Raw genomic sequence first — 17,947 nt, 5'->3', positions numbered from 1 at the left:
TGTGGTAAACTTTACAAATATTACTTTTGAAAGATGTAGATGTCACAGAAACGTTTTTATTGTACATTTATCTTCCCTAGTTTTCAGCTTTAACTTGCAACGTGGCGCCTAAATGTTCTCCTGTTACGAATATTATATATCAACCAATCGCTGTCTAGATAGTGACACACGTGACTCATGCGCCTCCATTGATTGGTTGAACGTGCAGTGACAGGGAAATACCGGATATAGCTGCAACCCTTTCTCTTGAGGTTCACTTTAAGAATTTGACTGGTCGTGATTTTGAGTTTGGATAGTGTACGTGTAAACAGTTTTAAAGGACCGATATCATTATCTCGGCCACCGAGTTCTAAGTCTACATTTGCTTCATCAGTGCTACATCTCCATCCCTGTCTGAGCTATGGACGCGCGCAGCTTCGTGGGCATCTTACTTCTGTTCATCTCGGCGGCGGACGGGAAACCCATGCTGAGAAAAGAGCGAGTCATCCACGAGTCTGACTTGAATAAGCGAACAACAGAAGACAATAAAAGCTTCCAGTACGACCATGTAGCCTTCCTAGGCAAAGAGGAAGCGAAAACATTCGACCAGCTCAACCCCGAGGAGAGCAAGGAGAGGCTCGGGTAAGAAAGAGACCAAATCCGAGTGTTTAAATCTGGAGCCGCTGGTGTGTGGCGTGTAAGTGTGCAGCTTAACAACATTAATGTTTCACACAGAGCTGTGCATGCCAGCACATCCACGGGGCTGCAGAAAACGGTGCAATGTTCCCCCACAGGCGCTCTTCGCACTCGATCACTGCGTGTTGTTGCGTCTTCATCATGAAAGCATATGTGTGTCTCTGGCTTTAATGGAACCAGATGTGATTTGATTCACGTCAATCGTCTCTTGAGTGACAAGTTGGCATCTCGGGGAGTTACTTTGAGACTCCTCCAGAAGTGGTGTTGAAAGTGGGAGTGTCACTGTAACATCACAACGTGGCAGCCTCTGACCAAAAATACTCACTTGCAACATGGCAGTTTTCACTAAAAAGTCTCCCTGTCCCACCTTTCCTTGGAGCAGCAAGCTAGCATTACTATTCTTTCATTAAACAAATTATTTTGGATTAAATTTACAGGTGTTTTCCCACAATAGTTATTGGTTCACAGATACAGTAAGCGTACATTTTAACAATTTGGCTAACATATATTTTTACATTAACATACAATAACAAGTTCAAATATTTAGGCAACTTTGTGGTTGTTTCTGTTTTTCTATTGCTTTTTGTGTGGTATCTCATTTCATTCTTTTATTCTGTATCGCTGTACTTTATGCTTTATTCTGCACTTTATACTGTACTATTATAACAACAACAACAATCTATGTTGTGTTTACAACATCGGCAATAAGAATTTCTGATTCTGAAATATAGGTCTTTCTTTGAAAGTGGTTACTTGGTGAGTCTGATTGACCCTCAAGGAAACGGTGTATTCGTGATAACCAGAAAATTGCAAGCGTAATGGTATGATATGTAAAATGTCTGCATGAGCATCAATCAAAGTTTGAACATCTTAGTATATGTCCTAAGAACATGTGAAAATAAAATTTTAAACACATTTTGTGCAAAACGGTTGTCAACTTCTAGTTGCTTTCTGTTGTTTTTAAAGGGTGACTAAACCAACTCTTCTGACTCTCATGTTTCAAAAGTTTTTAAGCCTTCCTCTCCAAGATGATGATCATCATCATGATGATGCTCCATTTGGAAGTTATTACTTTATAAATTACCCACAAACATTTAGATGAAACTACAGACAACAAAATCACTTCTAAGTTAGCCCAGATCTAATCAAACCAAAAGTAATTCATTTTCAAGTATTTCTGTTTAGAAACAAGTAACTGAGCCCTTCCTTGTGGATTTCTTCTTCATGGAAAATGTATCTGTCTTCAACAGTAAAATAGTGAGTCGGATAGACAGCAATGGCGATGGCTATGTCAACACCGCAGAGCTTAAGGCCTGGATCAAAAGAGTGCAGAAGCGCTACGTGTATGAGAATGTGGCCAAAGTGTGGACCGACTACGACTTGGACAAAGATAATAAGATATCATGGGATGAGTACAAGCAAGCCACCTATGGATACTATCTCGGTGAGTGTGCGCTTGAGAAGTAACATTGTCCAGAAGTTCATCACAACTTTGTCTTCCACCCTCAGCTAATCCAGAGGAGTTTGACGAGTCAACGGACCAGTTCAGCTTCAAGAAGATGCTTCCTCGTGACGAGCGAAGGTTCAAACGGGCCGATCTGAACGGTGACCAGGCAACAGACCGAGAGGAGTTCACCTCTTTCTTACATCCTGAGGAGTTTGAGCACATGAAGGACATAGTGGTTGTGGTAAGTTATTCACTCTCTGAAGGGGGGGGGGGCTGAAAGTACATTTAGAGGTAACCACTAATTCTAAGTCCAGTTGAAGTTCCTTCTGCAGAGAGACTACTTGAATAAATGGGCTTCATTTGGATTATTCCTTCATGAAATGTTAACAGAGTCCAAAAATCATTGAGTTTGTGTATATATTTTTTGGAACAGGTCCAGTGGGATAGAACGACTGTCCCATTTAAAGCAGGATCTTAAAATATAAATTTGGCTTCATGGAACAGTTGCGTGGGAAATGTTCATAAAACTTGTACTACCCATTTGACAGAGTGAATAATTAAAGGCTCATTTTATGATGTCACTGAGTGTTACCAGGGAAGTGTTCAGCTCTCGGCAACTTGTTTTCGATTGTGGGGAATGTGAAGTCCATGCTCTGTACTGTAAACATGGACGTGATTTTTTTTATTTCATTTTATTTTTGAACTGGTGGCCTGTTGAAGTGGCCTGCAGGGGCTTCGCAGGCAAGTCCCTTTACCGATTCCTTGGACTCGTGGGGATTTGTGGACTGCACAGGCGAAGAGCCATCAAGAACATCCTGGAAGTTGCTTAGAGGGCTTCACAGGGGCTCTGGTTAAGGGGGGACACGTGGCGTAGTGTATTACCTGTAGGGGGTTAAGAAAATATCTATATAATAACAAACTTAAGGACGAGCGATGATCACAAAAATACATTTAACAAGTTTAGTTTAGTCATAACAACGTTAAATGCTTTACTAACTTACTTTTAAATCTTGCTGATCCCAGATCAAATGATTACTTTTTTTTAAATAATATCTTTGAATTATACATATGTTTAACCTTTGAAGTAACATTTTGTTTTAATTCAAAGTTATTTTATGGCTTATATTTTAATCGTGCGCACAGATCAAATGATTTTTTTTCCCAAAAAATAAAAACCCTTCATTGTTTATTGTTAATGTAAGCTTACATTTGCATCGTTTATATTTTGAGAAGCACTTTTACATTTGATTAGAGAAAGAATATACTCATTTATTTGTTGTTAACGCCAGAAAAAGTGTTTTATCTTTAAAAGAAACAATATATTGTTGTTACTACAGTATCGCAATATATCGTATCGTCACACATGTACTTACTTACATGTATCGTGATACGTATAGTATCTCCAGATTCTTGCCAATATACTGCCCTAGTTACCCGGACACAAGTTGGGGCCTGATCACCCCCTGGCTGGGTCGCCCGGCTGGGTCTGTCTGATGTAAGACCCGAAACTACCTTTAAGCCGGTAACATCACTGACGATGTGTCCAGGTTGCACCGCAAGATGTATTTAAGTACTGTCACATTCATAGTTAAATGAATTTGTTGAGGAGTTCTTAGTTAAAATCAAACAAAAAAATATAATGACGAAGAAAGCTGTTTCTGTCTGCTTTCTCTGAACATAACATCTGCGAACTACTCAGAGTTCTGATCCTGAATTTTTTAATTGGTCTGGAGCGATTGAAAAATGGAAGATAATTGTCCTTGTTACCTTAAAGATAGTTTGCCACAGTGTTGCAGCAGAATACCCCACAGTGATAGAGGCAAGTTTTATAAACATAACTGTGGGATTTATTTTGTTTTGTTTGAATATTTTTTATTGGAAATAACACATTTATAAGAAAACAAATATCTTTGAAAAAAGACAAAACTAAATATTGGAACTCATAAAAAGTATAAAACTACAGTGAATTATGTTGACGAAAATGCTCATGCTCAGCAGAGGATCACAGAAATGTGTATTTTCTCAACCCCAAATCAAGAGTTTTACAAAACTATAAACTATTTTTTGGTCCTTCACACCAACTTCTGGGCCTTTTCCATGTTCAGGAATTTCAGATATTGTATTTTAGAAGCATTTTGTGGCTCTTGTGTTTGATAAATCAGCATAATAATATGTTGAATTTTGGTTAACTCTGTGTGTGTCTGGCACGTCTCTGACTGCAAGTTGTTGGAGAACTACAGCTGAAGGTGTTTGCATCAATTCTGCGTATGAAATGTTTATGATGTCAACCAGCAGCTGTATGTTTTGATTGAACATGTCTTCTTTACACGCAACCTTTTACAGGTTAAGTGAGATTAGCTGCCGGATGAATGGACATTCTTTTTTATTAATAGTCAGCTGTAGAGCGGCAGAAGTCACATGACCATCAATAATTGATTCAGGTTCAGCGAGGGCCTGTAACCTGCATGAAGGAGCCCACAAGTCTTGCGTCACAGGAATAATGATGAATGTGTTGGTTGGGTAGTTATTTAGTCTTTGAACATGAACATCCTGCTCAGAGGCTCCTGCAGCGTGCCATCAGTGTCTGCCAGCCCAGCTGTGAACCACTCGCTCATCCTGCCCCGGGCTACTGTTTTACCACTTAAACAGAAAGTCGGACAGTTGTTGACCCCTTGATTGCCCCTAATGACTACATTTACTCGTGTCGATGGCAGGAAACCATGGAGGACATTGACAAGAACAGTGACGGACATGTGGACGAGGATGAGTATATCGGTGAGCAATGGCGGCTTTCTTTTCAAATCTTCGTCTATACAAAGTCACACCCTGATGCTGTTGTGTGTAATTCCTGTAAGGATAAAGACTAGTACATCCACAGTTTTTGACTTCCTTCTGTTTGACTTCTGTCGTTCAGCCGATATGTTTGCACATGAGGACGGTGGTCCAGAGCCAGACTGGGTCAGAACAGAGAGGGAGCAATTCTCGGACTTCAGAGACCTGAACAAAGATGGAAAAATGGACCTGGAGGAAATCCGCCATTGGATCATGCCCCAAGACTATGACCACGCCCAAGCAGAGGCCAGACATCTGGTCTACGAGTCGGACCAGGACAAGGTCAGATTGACACGGCTGAAATTAATAAACCACAAAAACACACCAACTGAATTCTCAACAGTAACATTGGGGATTAATAGGGTTTCAAGACTACAATTCAATACACAATGTTTATTTTATGTTTTGTTGTCAAATTATTAAAAGAAATAGCTTTTTTTTTTAAAAACAATAAGAAATGTTCCCTTTCTACAAGATAAGTTATATTTTAACCCTTTTGTAGCCTCTGGCTCAAGGTGACCTGGTGGCTGAAAACCAGTATGAAAATGGAGTATCCCCTGTGAAAATTGAAAAACCTCCCTGGCTTCCAGAAATGCATATGTAGTACCAGGGCACTCCTGTACTCTGCGGTCCATTTTGACCGGATGCAAAGAAAGTGGGGTGTATGCGGAAAATGAGTGGCGACAGGAGGGTTAATGACCTGAATAAATCTTTAAACTCGAAATACCCGTCTGCAGTTAGAAAATCGAAGAAAAATTAAACAACGTGCAATTTTGCAGAATGGAAAAAAAGCCTTAACTAAATTTGCGCTTCAGCTGCTGCTAACAACAAAGCTAACATCAGCAGAGCTCAAAGAGAAGGAAACGAGAGGAAAAAAAAGTGCTTCACAAGATTTAACAACACTAACTTTATTAAGCGTTTAGAGAAGCATCAAGACAAAAAAACCTTAACAGAAAAAGAAAGATTTTGTGAATCTGATTCAGACTAGTTTATTGGATTTGTTTACAAAATTTGTGTTCTAATATGCGATTATATTAAACATGCTTCTTTTATTTACATTTTTTCTTAAAACCTTATTAATTAATGAAGCAGGAAAGACTATAATTATCTTAATTATATATCGTATTGTTAAAATAATTTTAGTTGAGTTGTTTATTAAGTGTTATCACAAAAGTGTTATTATTATTTAGTTCTGGACTTTTTGGGATCACTTAATAATATTGTCATTTGCAGGGTTGTTTGCACTTTGTTCCACAATGTCACTCTTAGTATTTTCTTTCACCAATTTGTCAACTGCGTACTTTTCAGGTTATACAGAAATGGGTTAAAAATCAAACTATTTATTTGAATTAATACTAACTTTGTAATTCTATATTTTATTATTGTTGTGAAGCTTTAAATTATTTTACTAGTTTACTATTTTTCTCCTGTTGTTTTTGTATCTGCCTATTATAAAGAACAATATTAAGATGTTTTAGTTGTCTTGCTCATTGAACTGATTAAAGCAGCTGCTTGTGGTTAGTATATATTTTTATAGTTGATATCTATGCTTTGCATCATTGGAAAGCACTGGTTTACCAGTTTTTAAGAATCTTGCAAGCGTTTTTTGGGATTCATATTGAGAAGCCTGCGTTACTCTGGACGCCTGTGTGGGGCCACACTGGTGAATATGGTCCGTGTTCAGAGATCCTAATAACGATGGTGTTTGAAATTTCTAGATAAAACCTTCAAGGAGTTGCGGTGAAGTGAAATGTTCACATGAAATCCTATTAAATGAAATCTTCTTTGACAGGGTGTTGAATAATTGTTGTTTTTGTCTTCTCAGGATGAGATGTTGACAAGAGACGAGATCCTGGAAAACTGGAATATGTTTGTGGGCAGTCAGGCCACTAACTATGGAGAAGACCTCACCCGGAACCACGATGAGCTCTGAGCTACTTGTCACCAACTGTAATGTTTATCTCAAGAGTGACAGAGAAGGACCAGTGTAGTCCAAAGAGATGGACTCTTCTCAGGTGTGCCACAAGGTCCTTTCACTAACACCAGAAGTTCATCCTGGTGGTTACGTTTCTGACAATCAGAAGCGCGAATGAGGTGCCTTCAAGATGTGCCTTCAAGACACTGCCTCTGGTTGATGTAGAAAGTTAAAAACCTGTCACTGCTACATGTTGATGCTAATGTGAAACGACAACTCATACAGTAACGTGTATTTATTTCATTCCTCCATTTTTTTATCCCTGACCTTTGTGACTTGGCAGAACGTTTTTTTTTTTTTGACTGAAACTACTTTGTTTACAGTTTTTTTAATGATTATTAATACATTTCTTAACCAAACACAGAAACTAATGTTTTGTTGAAATGTTTTTTGCACGTGTTTGGTTGTAGTTTAGCCTGTGAAAGTTCAGTTTATTTGTTCCATGTTCCAGATGTATTTATTGGTCACAGACAGCAGCACACTTCTTGTTCTATTGATCTGTTTCATCTTGTCCCCAAACCTTTTTTGCTTTTGTCTTCACTGTAAGTGACGATTCAACAATCATCTTAATCTACACTGAACACGCACACCTCTGTCTAATTAAAATAATTTCAAAAATAAGGGTCGTTGGTCGTCATTATTGTAACACCTTGATTTTGATTTGATTGATTTACCGTTTCAGACATGAATAATTCAAGTTTATGTGTCATTAAAGCTACAGCCAAATGTGAAAAGTGCAGTCGTATGAAGAGTTTTCTCATTCAGAGGTTCAATATTTAAAGCATCTATATCTTGAATGAGTTCAACACAAAATTGAGAATTTGGTTTTGGTTTTAGCTCCGTTTTCTCTTTTTGAATAATAAAGGTCCACATTAAATCTATTTTGTCCGAGGGGCCTCAAATTGCTTTTGTTTTTTAATTGATTATTGTTTGGTTGTGATTTTGCAAATCTTCCTGAACCGAGTTCAGTAGAAGCCAAGTCTGTGCCAATCCTTCAAAAGATTTCTGCAACAAAATGGTAGTCCGGAATGTCAACAAAACTCTATTGTCCTTGTCCTGTTATTAACATTTTCTGAAAGATTATTGTGTCAACAGACAGAACTGCACTTTGGCATAGATGGAACAATAGTATGGAAAAAAGATAATATAAGATGAGTTGAAGAATGATGATTTCAGTTCTATTAAAAATGACTTAGGATAGATACCACGGGTTTTGTCAGTCTGACACAGTTGCCACACTGGCCTGCACATCATATAATATAATATATTATCATATAATTTGTATTTAATACAACATAAATTAAGGTTTCTTACAATGTGTTATTGAAAAATTTGGGTTTTCAGTGTGTTTTGGATTTGAATCGATGTTAAATTTTCATATTCCCCCAAAAACCTTAAATAGATATTTACACAACGGAAAATTAAATAGGTTTTTTTTTTGGTCTGGTTATAATGGCTACACAAAAGGAAATGAATGCTGAACATTAATATGTTGATTTTATTACATGATTTTACTGACATTATCCTAGTTGTTCCTGGAAAGGGGCCTTCTTCAGAACATTGTATGGACCCCAGCCCGGTTCAGATCTGTCTTAAGAAATGAAACTTTATGAGACTGAATTGCTTTACCTTCTCACTGGATGAATACATCTTGACCTTAGCTGGACAAACAATTAAAAGGGTGAGGAATAAGACTAAATGTAAACTTTCATTTCTTCAAACAAGGTTTTTTTAAACTTCAGTTTTTGGTTTTTCGCAGGCAGTTTGGTAAGTTGAGTTTGATGTGTGGTGTTGATGTATCTTCCACCTCTAAGAGCTCCCCCCGCACTCATTCACGCCACAGACAAGTAGCCTCTGCTCATGACTAATTGCAGTCAACACGCTGCAACTTGGGCACACAATGGAGATAGAGTTGAGCTGACTGGCTGTAGCTGCTGGCTGTGGTAGTAAAACTCTCGGATGTAACTGAGAAAGCAGATCTGCCACCCAGCGTGTCCCTTCTGCCTGCTCATGTGGAACATATGGATATATGTGTGCCAGTTAGCAAGACAAGTCAAGCGGGACCAATGCGATAAAGCTCATTAGGAAGGGACGGGGCGATGTATGTGTGGACTGTTCAAGCTCTCAGACAAAAGCTGCAGCGACTACTTACAAACTAGCTAATAATCTGGTTTGTGACATGCGTATCCATGGATTAAATCTCTTTCACATTTCACAATTAAAACGTATTACTTTAACATAAAAAACATCCTTAAATGGAGGAGACTGTTTTTTCTTTTTTTTTTTAATGGAAAACTCATTAGATAATCTAATTATTGTTCCCTTGCCTCTCGAAACACCTAGTGGGGTCAGAGTTGTATCATGCATTTGAATAATTGGAAGGGCCAAAACACTAATCCACTTCATCCATTATAAGCTTTGTCATGTGTCATGATGGATCTATGTGTCGCCACCAATGTGTGAGCGGAGTTGGAATATGGAGTATTTATGGAGATGTAAAAGAGCCATTTGTGTATTTGTCTGGCCAAGAACAAGCTGTCTGTGATGCTTGCCTTGTGGTCATGTCCCTCCCTCTTCAGGATGGCTTCCTAATCATTCAAACGGGGGGCGTGTGTGTACAGTAATGTCTTCCGACGGTTCTCATATGAGCGTCTGACTGCATCAAACCCTTTACCGCTGATAATAATGAGCCCTCTGGGGAAGATTCAGGGGTGAGTCCATCTTGAATAATGTCCATTTAATCCCAAACACCAACATCTGCTTTCAAATGGCTTCCTCAAATCGCCGACATTTTCATTTAGACAATTAAGTGCTGCAGAGTGGACGCATGCAATCAAAGTGTGTGATAACACACTCCAGTGTTCAGCCAGTTCCTCACTGTGCCATCATGATGTCCCATTTCAATGTGTTTTGTCTCTTGAGTAAAGGATCCTCTGGTGCTAACATTTGTGTCCCCGAACTTTGTGCAGCAAGCCACATCACAGCAAGCCAATCATTTCTGAATGATTAAAAAGTAAGAAACTCCTGTCATGTCCTTGACAATAAACTTCAATATGATTATGATTATTGAAAATCATTTGTTTGTGTTTTTACATTAGTTACATAACATTCCTGCCTTTTGTTTTATCGGGACAGTTCACTGCTGGCCCCTCCTGAAGTGTTGGCTGGTTGTCCAGAACCTCTTTGAAGCTATACAAAAGTTTGCCTTGGCTGTGCCAGACTCTACCTCCAACTTCTTTTGAGTCTGCACATGTGTAGCTTTTCATGTGGCAGGAAATGCAGAACACGACCAAAGTTCCATCACTTCAAATGCATTTCTAAACAAAGAACATTTCAACGCAATATTCTTATTAATATATGTTTAAATGATCTGTTTACAAACAAATAAACCGTGAGCACTCCTCTTACTGATCTTGTGTCATTGAACTTCACCACTGTGGCAAGAAGAAGCTTGAGTTGGTGTGTGGGGTGGAGAAGTTTCGGCTGGATATAGACTCACCTTGACACACAGTGGAACTATTACTCCTCAGAGGACACTTTGGATTTGCTAGCGGTGAGAGCCGCTTAACAGCTAATTGAAAACTAGGGCCAAATGGGCTGCAGTTTTGGTAGTAACTGAGGAAAAAACTAGATGTGCGAGGAGTTATGTGAAGAAGCGGTTCTGGACAACCATCCAGTGTTTCAGTTGCCCTGTCAACACTGTGTTTAAGGGCTATGCTAGCGTTTTGCTAGGGCTGAGTATTGATCAGATTGATTTTTGCCACCGGTACCAATACCTTCACCTTATACGGTTCCTGAACAATACTTTTTTCCGATGCCAATAAGATCAATTCTTACACAAAACAAATACCATTACACATAGCAAGTAAGTAAGTACGTTTTACAAATCCTTGTTTAATCTTTCAACCCATTTCCAGTAAATTATACTCCTAAATAAACATTTTATAGTGCAAAAGAACATGTGCAAACACGTGATCTAATATTCACTGCCTTTTCACATAGCACCTTTTCATTAGAACAATTTAAATGTTTGCTTTTTTGGGATACAGACAAGCCTGCTCCAGGCTGTTGGTGTCCCAGCCGTAGAAAAAGCTCTGAGGGTGTGGTTAAAGCTTGCACGCAGAGATACCTGGTTGCTAAGTTTGATAGCATCACACATGATTCACACTGGCTGGCACTTACATCAGGGTCAAAGGCTGCTGTGAAGAGAAGATAACATTACAGTGCTATTGCTGGTGCCATCACAGTGGTAAATAGATTTATGCACATGAACCACCTATTAACGTTACAGCTAATCACTGGAAGGATCCATACCCTTGGCAGCATCCTTGAGGATACATGGGGCTGTTCTTTGTACTAGGGTTGTCCTTGGTGTACTTGGTCCACATAGCCCAAAGCAAGACTCATTTCCAATGAGGATTAGACCTGGCCAGGGCTGACCTTTGTCAAAGATTCTGTTCATAACGTTCATGGCCGGAACAGGCAGGGTATTGAGGACATACGGTTTGATGGTCTTAGGATTTCATCAGAGCTTTTTGTCGATGACTTGGTCCTGCTGGCTTCATGAGACCATGACATTCAGCCCTCGTGGAGCGGTTCGCAGCTTTTCGTGATGTTTTAGGGATGAAAATTCTATGTTTAACATTCGTAATAAGGTTGGGAGTCCTTTCGGGGTTGGGAATGGATGGAAATCTGTCTCTCAGCTGGCCTGGGACAGGTCCAGGGTCCCCTGAATGAAGCTGGATGATATAGCTGGGCTAAGGAAAGTCTTGAGTTTATATAAGCTTGAGCTGCTGCCCCGGGAAAAGAGGAAGAAGACAAGACAAGACGAGAGAACAGTTAACATCTAAGTGTCATGTTGTCATTGTGTTCCTAGCTTTCTCTGACAGGATATTCTCTAAAAAAACATATTTATATCATTAAAAGTTGCCCGATCTTTCTACATAACCTATATAATCGGACTGTAGCTGCTCTACTTGCTGCACTCCACAGTACAGCGTCTTAACTTAGTAACAATGGCACAATTCACTATGAGGTTGAGAGCAGTAATCTCCATGCACACTCGTGTTGGGGGGTTGTCCTCGCAGCGCTGTTGTGCATCTGTATGTGCGTGTCATGTGAATGTAGGCTAATTTAGAGTCTTGCATGTTTCTACTGTTTGGAAAATGAAGCTTGAAAGAATCCATCAATCTTTCATGTCATCTCAGAAGAAACAGCCACTTCACCAACCTTGTACCTTTACTCCCCCTAGCGTTGACATCCGCACAAGTTTTTAATACTCTGCAGATAAGAAATAGGCCCCTAATGACTGCACTATTAGAGAGAAAGAAGTCAGCAGTAATTGATTTGAATTTAAGATCCATAAAGTTAGTGAGATGGTCACTAATTGAAACAGAGGAGTGATGAGGTCAGTCGGGTGGTCTAAATGGCTTTTCTTTTCTATTCTGACAGACCAGTCATTCCAGAAGTCCGATTTTTATCTTAACAAGGGAGAAAACCTTTTAGATTTTTAATTAAAATATTGCTTAGAGTGACCCGTAGAGAGGTTGACGGTGGTGCCTTCAATGTTATCATCACTCTCACCCCATTTCTCAGCATTACCCTCTTCTGGTCCTTTTCTCTCGCTGTGTCACCGCCTATGAGGAGAGGGAAGGCGATGCCGGGCCTCGTTTCATCTTGTATCCCACTGCTCTCCGGAGGGGTTCTGCTTGCTTTGTGATCTTGCAACTCACATGATGGAGACTCATCTAATCCTGTTAGAAGTTAACATCTTCCACTGGAATGAGGAGGACTGCAGGAGGTGGAATAAAGTCTCAGATGAAAGAAAATATAGAGGGAAAAGAGAATGGAATTTTTTAAAAGCTCCATCTGCCCTTATTGGCCGGCCCACATATTGGTTTTGTTGTCTGTACATTGGTTGGTCTCATGAGATTTTTCCCGGCTGCTGCCACTGTATCAGACAGACTCCTCTCAAGGTGTTTTCCTCTCGCTGTCTTTCTATGTCTCTGCTCCCCTAGTGAGGAAGTTTACCCCCCAGGCTCCATCTGAGCTCCAGGCCCCGCAAGGCCTCTTCATTCCCAGAGCTCCGACACACAGGAGCCCCTCAGGCACCCTGCCATACCACAGGGAATACCCCAAGAACCCCGTGGCCCCTCAGACTGTGGAGCAGCAGCTCTGCTCAAGAGCGCTAGCCTGGGGGAGGTAGAAGGGAGCTGTCTGGGAATACAACTAACAACACGCCTCACTAAACTTCAGCACAATCCCTAACAGCTCTGCCTGTTGTTGCTGCTCAATTCTTACAAGCAGACTTCAGCATAACAGTTTACATTTCCTCTCCAGGGTCTTGTTCTTGCTGATGGTCCCTCGGGCTCATGGATGGCCCCAGTGTGCCACATGTGCGCTGACATTTCCGGATCCCAAAGGTTAAACAATGTCTTTTTAGCTCAAAGATGTGGGATGCACCTGGGACCCTCTCCTGCAACATATTGGGGAAATAATTTACTAATTAGATGAACAAAGTAGTAGAGTCGGAACAATACACTGCTGATCTGGTGTTCTCTTAACCATGTTGGTCCATGTTAGCGATGTTCAATTTAATTAAAAGATTGAACACTTCATAAACTGAAATGTAAACACCTATTTAAATGTATGTTTCACGCAGAAGTTGTCATATTCACCTAACAAATGTGCTTGGTTTTAAAAAGGAATGTTATGTAATAATTAATCAGGAAACTTTTTAATCTGATTGAGCCTATTACAGACAGTTTGGAAAATATCCATTACTGTATTCTGCCCACACAGGTCACCCCTTTCTACCCTGTTCGCACTCTTTTCATCCCATCCCTTAATCTGTGATATTTAATCCCAAATATGAAATATCATGAATGATTGACAGTTATTTAACAAACTAATTAAACTAAATGCCAAACATACTCAAATAGCAGATGCATTTCAATTGTTTGCCTACTTTAAGAGCAGGTTTGAAAACAACTATTGGCCTTAAGCACATGTCTTCTTTAAATGAAATGTATGATTGTGGAAGTCTGATTTCTTTATTTGTTGGTATTTAATAAGATTCAGGAAACTGTTTATACCACCCTTTATAACTTTATTGCATTTTAATTCATATCATATTTCACTTGTTCTTAGCCATTACATTTTTTTAATAAACACTGTTTGGTGTGTTTGTGTTGATTTCCGATATCAAAAGTTGTATTTTCATGTTTGTGTCTGTGCAGGCCAGCTTTCCTGCAGATGTCTTGGGCCGTGTGTAACCAGGTGTGCGTCACCTGAGATTACGCATGCCGACACCCCTCAGAGGCGAACAGCCAACGTTACAGCTGATGGGGCATCTGGTGGCGTGTGTGCATGAGAGAGTGTGTGCGTGTGTAAGTGCATTCATGTGTTGAGTTTGGCTGCAACATTTGGTTGTTGTGTTATCAGCAATCGTTAATCAGAAACTTGCTCTCAAGGATGCATGTGTGAGATGGATGTTGCTAACACGGCTGAAAGCATGATTTCTTGATTCAGCAGCATCCAGTTAAGAGTGAAGTGGAGTGAGTGAATATTCAACTGGCTCCTTCTCTGATCTTCTGCCTCCGGCCATTATGTGGCTTGGAAAGCAACCTTAATCCAGACTTGCCATTAGCAGTCTGTGACCCCTGAAAATCAGGAGGTAAATGATGCTAACTAGTAGTCTAAACAAGTTATGTTTGGACGAGTAAGTTTCAAGTTAGGACTAGTAAGTTTCACGTTATGAAGAGTAACTTTCAGGTTAGGGTGAGTAACTTTCACCTTAGTGTAACATGCCATACTCGGGCTGTCAATAATGAACCAGACGGACAACCTTCTTAGCTCCGTGTTCCACGTTCATTTACAACAACTCTCCATACATACTTCTGGTCCGTCCTTCTATAAATTCCCGCTCTATAGTTCCTACCCTCTAGTCCCACTACAGTTAGGACGAGTTACTTTCAAGTTCGGACAATTAACTTTCATGTTAGGATGGGTAACTTTTACGCTACATGTAACTTTCACGTTAGAACGAGTAACTTTCGCATCCAGACAACTAACTTTTACACTAGGATGAGTAACTTTCAAATTATGACGAGTGACTTTTAGGATTAGGACAAGTAAATTTCATATTAGGAAGAGTAACTTTCACGTTAAGAGAAGTAACTGTTATGTTAGGGCGAGTGACTTTTATGCTAGGATGACAAACTTTCGCATCCATACAAGTAATTGTCACGGCGTGACGAGTAACTTTTAGGTTAGGACAAGTCATTTCATGTTAGAACTAGTAACTTTTATGTTAGGAGAAGTATCTTTCATGTAAGGACAAGTAACTTTCATTTTTGGACTGGTAACTTTCAAGTCCGGATGGGTAAGGTTTGGACGACTATCGGTGCAGTGATTGAAGGAATCAGTTGTCTTGATAACAACGGTCGACACACGTTTGTTTATGTTCTCTGAATCCTTAATGAAGTTCATTAGTACTGAAATCACTTGCATGTTGGATTTATGAACATTACATATGTTTTGATTAACTTAATACCATGATCCAAAATGTTGTTTTACACACGCAGTAACACACTTGAATCTTAGTTCTAGATGTTCAGACACAATATAACCATGTCACCTATGACACATGTCTCCCTTTTGTGATTTTCTGATCTGGAATTGCATTACAGGATGATCAACTGGCTAGGATTTGGCGCACGTTTTGGCTTTTGTGTAGGCAAATCTTACGCATCAGTGCAACATATGTCATAATGTGGCAAACAAGTAGATTCACTAGACACATGACATGTGAATGGTAATATTTATTTTATTTTGGTCGGTACAAGTTTTTAAGAGAAATCCCCCACTGGACTGAGGGTAGACAAAACCGTCCCTGTAATGATGCACAAGCCGTGGTGTGTCAGGCTGTTTATGCTGATGATCCACATGTGGAGACATGAAGGCAAGCTGAGAGGATGCAGGGTCCCTCATACTGTAATAAAGGTTTATGTTAGAGATCAACCCAGAATTATTTGTTGATCATCGGGCAAACAATTACCTGCTCCTAGAGCAACACTCCACACACACAGGCAAAGATAGAGAAACGTACATCAATATGCTTGTTTCAATCTCCGACTTATATCGTTTTTTTAAATAGATTTTTTTTTTCAAAATGAATCTCTTTTTTTTACACGTGGAGTTTGATCTTCTAATCCCAACTACATTTTCAAATTCGATATTTTTTAATTTGTGGCCTTTTCAATTAAAAAAAGAATAGTACCACCAGACAACACCTGAGCCACGCCCACACTACCTGTATAACTCATTTGGTTAAACATGATGAAACTTGATCTTCCTGGGTCCTGAGCTTCCGGCCTTGTTTTACTTTTTCCAAACAGTGTCATGTGTCAGGACAGAAGAACTAACGTGATGGGCTAAAAGTTCAAGTAGCTCCATACTGTATTTGTATTGTTAGATGGAACTATTATACCAACATATTCATTCATTTTCTTTACCGCTTGATCCCTTATGGTGATCGTGGGGGGGCTGGACCCTGTCCCGGATTCTTCAGGTCAGAGGCGGGGGACACCCTGGACAGGACTCCAGTCTTTCGCAGGGCACACAAAGACATACAACCATTCACAAACACACTCATACCTATGGACAATTTACCCATGACGTCACTTTTATTGTGATGCCGAAGTGAAGTGAGTCCTAGGTGAAAGCTGTTTGTTCTAGCCATGAGCCATCCAGGCTAATGACGTCATGGGAGCAGATTACAGTTCATGAACTCAGCTACGTAAACACAAGAGAAGAAGCAGAAACCTGAATAAATGATTAATCATTTTACTTTCGTGAGAGTTGTTTTTTCCCAGACATTTCTTCAAAGCTTGTCCACTTCCACCTTCATGTTCTACACACTCCAAATTTAGCGTCTGATGGCTTGACTGTGATCGCAGAACGTAAGATAGTTTTACACCAAATAAAACTGTCAAGTTGACTTTAATAGCGATTTGAATATTGACCAAACAGGTCTACTTCAGAACAAGGTTACTATTTTGTACTAACAAAGGATGGTGATGGACGCTACTGGATGTTTAGAGTCAATGTTGATAACAATGCTGCATTCTAGTGGCTGTCATGTGAATCGCAAGGACATTTAGTTAGTGAGTCTCAGTTATTGTCTCAAAATAAACAAGACTTGGAAAGGGAGAATCTGTATAATTGCTGATCCATGCAAATGTAATGTCACACTCACAATTTCAGGTTTTACACATGAATTGATTTTGTAAATCAAAATGATATATTTACAAATACAAATGTTTTGTAAAAAAAAAAAAAAAATACAAGTTACAAATATTAATTTTAGCTGTGTGGATATCACAACACAAGTTGTACCATTGGATATTTGCAGATCACCCTCTGTACATGTATAAGTAATGTGGGACAAATCTAGTTCCATACCGCCATGCTGTGTTTTTAAATTCTTGTTAAATGTTTTTTTTAATGCATTAATATCTTCTTTTTTTTTAATACTCGTTAACTATTTTGCATCCTTTAGTGAATCAAGTTTTGTGTGTGTGTGTGTGAGCTGAGAACTATTCTTGTGAGTCCGCTCTGCAAGTGTGGTTTCCAGTCATGACACGAACCTCTAAACATACCATGCCTCCATGTGCGTGTATGCCGGGCTGTCCCAGGTACATGAACTTCATTAGCCGACACGAGTCATGCAACAGCTCCGTGCTCCGCATCGTGTCATGTTTTATTAACTCACCTGCTGTAGCTGAGATCTCTGATCGCTTAGGAACCACACACCATCCGTCCAACTACCTGATGTTTTTTTGATGGTCCTGATGCTGCAATCCTCCCACCAACGTCCACATGTTGGTAGTGGTCAACATGCAGCTCAGGGGGGACAGTAAAGTGGACACAGGTCACTCTCAGACGAGCAGACTCACGCTCGTGGTCAGGACTCACGGGCGGACACTGCCATCGTGTGGCTGAGAGTTGTCAATTGT

The 17,947-nt window shown here is 39.7% G+C and overlaps 1 protein-coding gene across 1 annotated transcript; it reads left to right on the top strand.

Moving 5' to 3' along the window:
* Positions 1-239: 239 nt before the first annotated feature.
* Positions 240-7,550, top strand: rcn1 (reticulocalbin 1, EF-hand calcium binding domain). The gene is made up of 6 exons (XM_087792959.1): positions 240-621; positions 1,926-2,119; positions 2,185-2,363; positions 4,837-4,897; positions 5,037-5,236; positions 6,780-7,550. Exons 1-6 carry the CDS (start codon positions 401-403, stop codon positions 6,885-6,887), a joined length of 963 nt encoding a protein of 320 aa, XP_087649085.1. The 5' UTR covers positions 240-400; the 3' UTR covers positions 6,888-7,550.
* Positions 7,551-17,947: the final 10,397 nt, after the last annotated feature.

This window comes from Callionymus lyra, chromosome 6 (genome assembly GCF_982586985.1).
Source record: "Callionymus lyra chromosome 6, fCalLyr1.hap1.1, whole genome shotgun sequence".
Taxonomy (NCBI): domain Eukaryota; kingdom Metazoa; phylum Chordata; class Actinopteri; order Syngnathiformes; family Callionymidae; genus Callionymus; species Callionymus lyra.
The sequence above is the reverse complement of the archived record's forward strand: the minus strand, read 5'-3'. Positions and strand labels throughout refer to the sequence as shown.